The sequence below is a fragment of the Buceros rhinoceros genome, unplaced genomic scaffold, assembly GCF_000710305.1.
Source record: "Buceros rhinoceros silvestris isolate BGI_N320 unplaced genomic scaffold, ASM71030v1 scaffold14987, whole genome shotgun sequence".
Taxonomy (NCBI): Eukaryota; Metazoa; Chordata; class Aves; order Bucerotiformes; family Bucerotidae; genus Buceros; species Buceros rhinoceros.
Window position 1 is genome coordinate 4660 of NW_010422881.1, and position 9105 is coordinate 13764.

Consider the following 9105-nt stretch of genomic DNA (forward strand, 5'->3'; position numbering starts at 1 on the left):
CGGCAGTGACCCGACTCACCAATGCCACGGGTCCGGCTGGAGAAGCACCGCCTCGCTGGAGGGGGGCTGTGCTGGGGTCTGCAGGGGGGCTGTGCTGGGGTCTGCAGGGACACACCACAGACCCCCTCCCCTGGTTCTCCTCCTCGCCAGCCTCTCACTGCCTGCACAACCAAGTCCCAGTTGTCCCAGCGATGGCTTGTATCTGTGTCCAGAGCCACGGGATCCCGTGGCCAGCAGGACACTGACCTTGCTGCTTTGCTTCGGTTCCAGTACCGAACCGTTCTGGTCCCGGTGGTGAAGTCTCCTGGATTTCCCAAGATCCCAGGAAAAACCCTCAGTTTTATTTACTTCGCACCTGATGTTGAAAACCCGGAAATCCACCGGCCCGTGTTCCTTGAGCTGACGCCGTCACCTGAGATGACCTACAGGACCCTGCCTGGGACCAGCAACGAGATGAACGTCCTGGGAATCGTCATCTTCTCAGCCACCATAGGTACCTGCCGGGCAGAGCCCGGGCCCCGTGCCCAGCCCCGCTCCTGAGGCTGCCAGGGTGGCAACCACTGTGGCCACCGTGCTGCCACCTGAGGTGCTCAGAGGGACGAGTCCCCAGGGCACTGGGCACCGCACGGAGTTGTGCCAACTCCAAACAGCACCATCTGGAGCTCCAAAAAGGCGTTAGGTCTGAGGGGGCGTTTGCTGCCCAGATTTCCTGTCCGAGCCCCCAGGCTGAGTCCTCAAACCTCCACCTAAGCTGGAGGGTCCTTTCATGGAGCCTGCTGCAGGCAGCTGTGACTCTCACAGAGGTGCCCGGGACACAGCTCCTGACTAGCGGTCTGAGCCCTTCACGCTCAAACCCCCCGCGTGGTCAGGCGGGCCAGACCTGGGTCGGACTCGGCGCCTGTCACAAATGTATGGAGTTAGAGCAGGACCTTCCGCGCAGGAAAGCAAGCTCCGGGCGCTGCCCAGCTTGCGATGCCGAGTGGACAAGCAGAGGCTGGATGGGGAGAACACGCAAAGCAGAGGGAGGAAGAAGGTCTGAGGGGAGAAAGTCAAGGGAGGGAGGAACGTGGAGCTGGCTCAGAGCGTAAGAGAGATGGACACTGGGTGAGAGAGGGAGGAATCGGGAGGGAAAAGAGATGATCTTGGGGACGGGATTACATGTAGATTAAGAGGTGAGGGCAAGGAGCTTGAACTTAGTGCACAAGGAACCAAAAAGCCAATTAGAGGATAGAGGGGTGGAAGCAGCACGGCCAGCACAGTGCTGACGCTCCCCAGGCTGGTGGGTGGCGAGCACGTGGAGGAGATGGCCACAGCGAGACCAGGCAGAGACAGAGCCCCTGGAACGTCTCAACAGACACAAGAGATGTCTATGGCAGACCACTGTGACCAACCCCTTCCGCAGACCACGGATGCTCAGGGAACGTGCCCTCCTCCCGCTTGCAGGACACGTGCCCTCCTCCAGCCCAGCCAAACCCGCGAGGAGAAGCCGCTTTTCTCTTCTGAGATTACGGGCCCACCACCTGCCAGCGTGGGAGTGGGGATCAGCGCTGGGCTAGGACGCAGCGGAAGATCACCTAAGCCAGCCCCGGCCGCCCAGCTGCGCTCCCCGGGTTCTGCGTGGGATGGATTAGAGCTCCACGAAGCCTCAGAGCAGCACCTGCCCCAGGGATGGGCAGCTTGGAGAAGGGTGTTCGCACACCTGCGGGTAGCTTTACCTGCGAGGAGAGGCTGAGCTAACGGGGACAGAGCGCAGGAGAGGGACAGGGAAGGCCAGGGAGCGCAGCTCAGTCCTGTGGGAAACGGGGACCGGCTCCTCCTCGCAGCTCGGCAGGGCAGGCCAGGTGGGAGCTGGCTGAGATCTCAGCAAAGGGCGTTTGTGTCCAATACCAAAACTAGAGCTAGTGGGGTGGAGCCCAAGGGGTCCACGCAGCGCCCACTGCCTGCCCGGAGTGTCTGCGCTGAGGGTGGTAACCCCGCACACCTACCACAGCTCCAGCCACCTCTTCTCCGCTGCTGCTGAAACCCGGAGAAGGGCAGAGCTTTGAAGTCACCCCAAGTCCGCTCTGTTTGCTAGGGCCACCTCTTCCACATCAGCTGTCTGTAGGACCTGAAGAGAAGCGGATTTCCTTCCAACCAGCTGTTACGGCCACCAAACACGGGGTGACTATCCACAGAGCTGAGGCTGAAGAGCACCAAGCCCTGTCTCAGCTCTGAAAGTCCTGGCAAAGGTTACTCGTCTCACCTCTCTTCTGAGCAAGCCAAGAGATCCAGCTACCTGCCCAGGCTCTCCGGAGTCCTCAGCCCTGAAGAGGGAGAGAGAGGAGAGGGACAAGACAAGGTGCTCACCATCTTCTTCTTTTCCAAGCTAGCGCAGACCCTCGTGCGGTGCTTCAGGAGTAATTCCAGCTAATGGGACCACGCGGAAAGTGCACTGGGCTGAAAACGTGACAGACAAATACTCCAAGACTCATTTTGCTTTGGCTCAGCGGGTACCTGGGAAACCTCCTCCCCAGTGAGAGCACTGGGATGCAGCACTGGCTGATTTGGTGCTGGCAGAGCGGAAAGCACCATAACCCCTCCAACCACGTGCTCACTTCTGCTCTAGTGTTCCTTCACCAGAAAACTAGCCTGGAATTAGGTTAGTACAACAAAAACCAGAACTAAGACAGGAGGCTTAATGCCTGTACCCACGCCACTCAGCTGGACCCTTCCTGACAGGTTCTTGGCGCTGGCGGCCGCCTGTTGTCAGCGCCACGGCACAGACTGCAGCCTCCCATGAAGCTGCCCGTGAGAAACAGCTGGTGGGCGGCCAGTGCTGCCCAACCCACCGGGGCACAAGAACCGCCGCCACTGTGGGGACGGGGCAAATCGGAGCCATGCTGAAGTTACCCGAGTGGCGGACATGGCACGTGAGCGGCGTGTGGCTCTTTCTGACCCCAGAGCAAGGGCAACACCTCATCTCATCCTCAGCTGTCCATGACCCCGCTGAGCTTTGTTCTTAACAAAAAATTAAGTTTTATTTCCAGAGCTCTGTTACCAGCAAAAAGAGTTCATCCACCCGAGAAGGGACCCTTCCAGTACCGAGCAGCAGCGAAGGGTTTATTGTCATCTGTGCAAGGAATAGTCAAAAGCCTGGACTTGGCTTTGGGTGACGTTGTTTAGAGAAAAGGCTTGTCCTCGCCTGGAGCAGAGAATTACTCAAGCCCGTAAGAGTTTGTGGAAACCGGAGTTAAGTCCGACCTGCTGTGAGTCTGCCCAGAGAAACCTGTTCTGAGCCTCCAGACTCCTGGCAGGACCCGTGCTGCTCCCGGGAGCTGCTAACACCAAGCCCTGTGCTTGCTTGCAGGACTTCTCCTGGGCAAGATGGGTGAGCGAGGAGCCCCGCTGGTCAACGTCTGCCAGTGTCTGAACGAAGCCGTTATGAAAATTGTCTCCATGGCCGTTTGGTAAATGTGCTTTTGACTGACTCCATTATTTTCCTACCCACTCTCTAGTGGTATCTGTCTTTACGGTTGGACTCGATGATCTGAAAGGTCTCTTCCAACCGGACGATCCCATGGTTCTGTGGTAATGCTGGTCCTTCGTCTAACCGGATCTGTTGAGGCTGGTACCACACGCTGGGATGATGGCAGGTGGTGCTTCAGCAATTGCTGCATCCTGACAACTAACTTCTCACGGTTATTCTTTGCAGGTACTTCCCCTTTGGCATTGTATTTCTCATCGCTGGGAAGATCCTGGAGATGGAGGACCCATCGGTTATCGGACAGAAGCTGGGACTCTACGCCATCACAGTAGTGTCAGGGCTGGTCATCCACGGCCTCATCATCTTACCTCTGCTATTTGCGCTCATCACCAGGAAAAACCCCTTCGCTTTCATCCAGGGGATGCTGCAAGCCCTGCTGATCGCCTTAGCTACCTCCTCCAGGTATGAGAACGTGGCTCGGGTACAGTGACACAGCTGAGCAGGCTCGAGCTGCAGGAGACGGACTGTGTGCACGGCCAGGCGGGCTGTGGGAGAACAGGATTAACAGAGAGAAAGGACAGTTCTGCTCCAGCACCACGTGAAACGAAATCGCTTCCTGTTCTGGTAGTCAGAGGGATGCTGACACTGCCCTGGTCCGCAGCGGGAAGAGCCTCAGTGGGTCTTCACACCTGGCCGGCTGGGTTGCTCTGCTGCTTGCTCTCTCCGGGGGTTTTCCCAGAGCAAAGCTCTGCCTGTGTGTCCTTTTAACCGCTGCAGTCCTTTTTCTTTCAAAGACAAGGCTGTAGAACAGTGTGGGGTTACGACTCTGGGTTTTAGCTGAAAACATCAAAAGCTCTTCTGAACACTCCACTAAAAATCTGAAATCAACTCCTGTGTATCCCAAGCTCCTCCAAAGAAGTCTCATCTACTTTGATACATTTTTGTAACTTTGGATTATTTTTATCTATTTTGTTTTCATTGAAAAACATTCCTTATGACAATAAAGAAACCCCACGTTAGAAACCACCACGCTTTCTGGGAAACACGCAAATTAAATCATTTTCTTAGAAAGCATTTGATGAGGCAAAACATATTTCTGGCCTCCCTAATGTTGCTTCTTCCCATAACCCCAGTCACACGCCCATGCCTCCCTCCCCCAGCCCCCCACCACGGCAGGTCTCTTCTGTGACTCTTAACTACCTGATTTGCTCCTGGACTTGGGTCTCCTGCTCTGCCTCCATCAGGCCTCCTCCTTCCTCCCTGCTCTGCAGCCAGCTGGGCCAGCAGGAGAGAGAGAGGACAAGGGGAGCCCGCTGCCCCTTGCCCCAGCCCTGCTGCCCCTTGCCCCAGCCCTGCGTGCTGCACCCAGCTCCCCTGGAGCCATCCCTGCCTCCTAGAGTCTATCACGACCCCTCAGCAGCTTCTCCCTGCTCGTTTCCTTCTCATTCTTCTTCCTCCTGCGTGACAGCTCCCGTCTGTGCTAGACAGAATCAACCAAGAGAGGTCAGGGGGGTGCAAGAGCTGAGGCAGCTGCTCCTCACGCGTGTGGCACGGAGGGGACGAACGGGGAACAGCAGGGTCTGGCTGCACCCACCCGGCCAGATGCTGACCCACAGCGATGTTCGAGGTGCTGCAGGCTGGACGTGGGGACCAGGGAGGTACCGCAAAGCTGTGCCCATCACTCAGAGCCGGCCATAGGGAGCATTTACCCTGCAGCCAGCAGTTGATGGAGCACTTGGCTCATTAGGTGCTGCTGCCTTCCCCTCCGGACTTGTATTTCTGTGTATCACATCGATTCCCACTTATAAATGCAAACAATAGAGAGAATTACTCACCCCTTCTGGTTCTGCAGCTCAGCCACCCTGCCCATCACCCTGAAGTGTCTCCTGGAGAACAACGGGATAGACAGGCGCGTGGCACGATTCGTCCTCCCCGTTGGTGCCACCATCAACATGGACGGCACTGCGCTGTACGAGGCGGTCGCTGCCATCTTCATCGCCCAGGTCAACGAGTACGACTTGGATTTGGGCCAAATTATAACGATAAGGTAAACGGTTCTTTGCAGCAGCTGAATTATTTCTATTTATTTACAGACTTTATTCCACCTCTCATGCTCCTCCCGGCTGGCAGAGGTCCTGCTGCTGCAGAGTGGAGGCTGCCGGAGAGCGGAGCCGCAGGGCGAGGCGCAGCGTGGGCCGCCCCGCGTGCTCTGCGCAGGGAGAGCTGGGGCTCTGCGCCCCCACAGTTCGCTGCAGCCAAAGATTTTCCCTGTCGGTAAAAGCCAGGCTGTGACCTGACAGCGCGGCCAGAGCAGGGCAACACCTGCAGGAGGACTAATTATCAGCATTGAAGGCTTTTGCAGGTGTAATTTGCTCCCTTCGGGAACAGAACACCCTCCTTTTGTAAGCAGGGACATAAAGCACCTGTCTGGATAAAAGTAAGCAAGTTCAGCTGCAAATATTCAGTAATTTCAGGCAGGGGCTGCCTCACCGCACCGCAGAGGGGTGCTGTGGGAGCACAGTGCCCTGGGTACCTGCTGCGAACCCTCGGTGTGCACAGACAGGGGACAGGGAGAGCATCAGGGGCAGGACGGTGGCAGAAGCAACACCCCCTCCAACCCACCTTGCCGGAATAACTTACTTTGGCGTGCAAACACGCTTGGGTTTTTTTGCAGCATAACAGCAACAGCAGCAAGCATTGGGGCAGCCGGGATCCCCCAGTCCGGCCTCGTTACCATGGTCATCGTGCTGACTTCTGTCGGGCTGCCGACTGATGACATCACTCTCATCATCGCAGTCGACTGGGCCCTGTAAGTGTTCGCCGGGTGCGGTGGTACGGGTGGGTGCTGAGGGCTGGTTCACGGTGAAACAGCTCCCAGGGAGGCAAATACAGATTAAGGGATCGCAGAACGAGGCCAGGAGCCGAGTGTGAGGTTCTTCATTTTCTGATTATGTTCTGGAAACAGCCCAGGGTGAGAGGGAAACGCTCTCCTAATGTGGTGTGGGACCTGTCCAGGGCTGATGGGATTCAGCCACTCTCAAGGTCTCCAGTTTGAAATACCAGCTTGTCCTGATCCTTCATCTATGTTCCCGACTGCAGAACACAGCTTTGTCCGAGGTCTCTGATGAGTTACAAAGTCTTTCTGAAACACATGCAATGTTGGGAGGTCAAAGGATGCCACGCGCTTCTGTGGCGAGAGGTGGAAGAGGCGGAAAGCGGGCGCGAGGTCTTGTCTTCAGCAGCGTTTCTGCGCAAGGCTGCTGGGTACCATATGCCCAAGAAACAGCCCAAGTCCGGGTCTTCTCCGAGCTGTCCACTCGGTGAATAAAGAGGACAGTCAGCAAAAGAGCCAAAGTGCCGTGGCGGGTGGCACAGCAGGCGTTTTGGTGCAGTATTATCCCTGGGAAAGGAAGCAGGATGGTAAGGCAGGGTGAAAGGCATCTGGTTCATACAAGGAGAGAGTAAAATTAGCCAGAAAGATGCTAAAAACACAAGAGAGTGACAGAAGGGGTGGAAACATGCAATTGTTTAGGAAAAACACATGGTCTCCAGGGGGAAAAGAAAAAATCAGAGGAACCAATAATAAATGATGAAGCACACATTATCTACAGCAAGTGCTCCCCCAGTTTGCTGTTTCTATTTCTGCAACACGGGCGCTTTCACCATTAAACAGGAGAGAAATAGGTCCCACGTGAAAACCGTCACAGGGACGCAGTGGTTACACACCAGATCACAGCAGAAAAGGAGGCAGTCGGGGCTGGAACAGATGCAGCAAAAAACCTTCTCGCGTTCACTAAGCGACTCTGTCAAACCACGTCACCAGAACTGAAACGCCGCTGGGGTTTCTCAAAGCCAGGATGACATTCCCAGGGGACTCATCCCACACCCAGGACGTCTGTCTCCAACGAGACTGTCTTCATCTCGATGGAGGAAGACCAGACTGATGCTGGGACACAACCTGCTGCTTTATTCCATCTGTCACAGCCAGGACAGGAGTGACACAGTCTGAAAGGCGCCACGTTAAAGCACTGAGAGACAAACGAAGCGAAGGAGCCAGCTGAAAACTCAGAGCAGGTGCTGACTTGTATGTGTGTGACACAAGGGGTGCTCTGACCAGCCACCCCAGTCAGAGCATGAGACTCTCGGCTGCCTTTCTTCTCTTTCACATAAAGGATGTTTGATGTTTCAGGCGAGAGCTGTAAAACCAGAACACAACCTGAGCTCAGTCTTTGCACATCACGGGGCACCCACCACCCCCACCCCCGCTGCCATGTGCTGGCACTTGCTGGCTTGAGAGATGCCCGGATAAACCAGAGGGATGCAGAAGGTGGATGAGGGAGATTTCCTCCCCGAGAGGCAGCTCAAGGAGCGTCATGTCTCCCTGAGGCAGCTCACCCCCGCTGTGCACACCCGATGACGATGCATCGGTTTGGCAGTGGCACGAGATGTCTCTCCACTGGGACCAGCACGATGAGACAAAAGCAGCCGCATCACCCCGGTGGCACTGGGCTCCCACAGGGGGTGCACGTACCATCTGCTCAGTATTTGCAGCAGCAACACTGCCCTTGTCTTGACCTGCCGGTAGCAGAACCGGTGGTAGAGACATTCGGGATGGGGAGGTTGACATGTTTCAAAGCCATAAAAGACCCCGGCCACCTTGGCTGTGGCCACCAGCTGCATCCTCATGGCTCTCTCCCATCTAGGGATCGATTTCGAACTATGACCAACGTCCTGGGTGACGCTCTGGCTGCTGGCATCATCGCGCACATCTGTGAGAAAGATTTTGCCCCAAAGCCCCCCGCGGTACGTACAGTCTGTGCGGGAGCGCAGGCGGACGCGGTGGCTCTGCACGGACCCATCGCAGGTGGACGTGGTGGCTCTGCATGGACCCATCGCAGGCGCTCACTAAGAAATGGTCTGTTTTCTTTTTGCAGCAAGATCCAGTCAGTGACACAGACAAGTTTCCCTCTGCAGAGGCCTCTCACCTGCACCCCAAAGACAACGTGATCGAAATGATTGAAGAAACATTGCTCGATCCGCCCGTAGTTCACTACAACATCTGCCAGGTGTAGGTCACAGCGGAACGGGATCTTGGTGCCAAACACCGACACCGTGAACGTCGGGTGCGGATGCTCTGCAAGCTCCAGGCCTTGGCACAGGAAGAGGAAAGACGCCCTCGATCCCCTGGACGTGGGACTCTGCGGCAGGCAGCCGAGCAGCCCACCTCTGGGAGCTGCTCCTCGCCGCTGGGGACATAGCTGGGAGCTGGCGGCCCCGGCTGGAGCAGCTGGAAGCTGAAGGGTTCACGCCTCACGATTTTTCACGCCTGGCTCTTTTGGAAGGTTATGGGGGAGCAGCTCGTGGAAACCTGGACCTGGACTAAAGGAGGAAGCAGGAGATGGGACAAAAAGCTGACACCTTCGGTCAGTATCTACTGGCCAGGTGCACTCTGTAACGGTTCATTTTCTTTATCATAGAGGGATTTTTCTAAATAATTGCTTCTTTTTATTACTAGGTTCTCATACAAAAACTAAGATTAAGCTCCAAATCCAGGCTGGCCATAACTGGATTTCCCACCCGTGACACAGAGGGGACATCCACTTGACCTGCCGGGTCACAAGGATCCACTGTACCCCTGTTTT

At 56.1% G+C, this 9105-nt stretch overlaps 1 protein-coding gene across 1 annotated transcript in view; it reads left to right on the forward strand.

Annotated features, from left to right (window-relative positions):
• LOC104497011 (excitatory amino acid transporter 5-like) overlaps positions 1-8535 on the forward strand; it is a gene marked incomplete at its 5' end in the record, with an annotated part of 12575 nt that extends 4040 nt beyond the window's left edge. The window contains 7 exons of the mRNA XM_010140220.1: positions 271-493; positions 3347-3446; positions 3692-3925; positions 5316-5510; positions 6138-6272; positions 8167-8266; positions 8398-8535. Coding sequence (XP_010138522.1) covers positions 271-493; positions 3347-3446; positions 3692-3925; positions 5316-5510; positions 6138-6272; positions 8167-8266; positions 8398-8535 — 1125 coding nt within the window. The remainder of the gene's footprint in view (positions 1-270; positions 494-3346; positions 3447-3691; positions 3926-5315; positions 5511-6137; positions 6273-8166; positions 8267-8397) is intronic.
• Between the last annotated feature and the right edge of the window lie 570 nt (positions 8536-9105).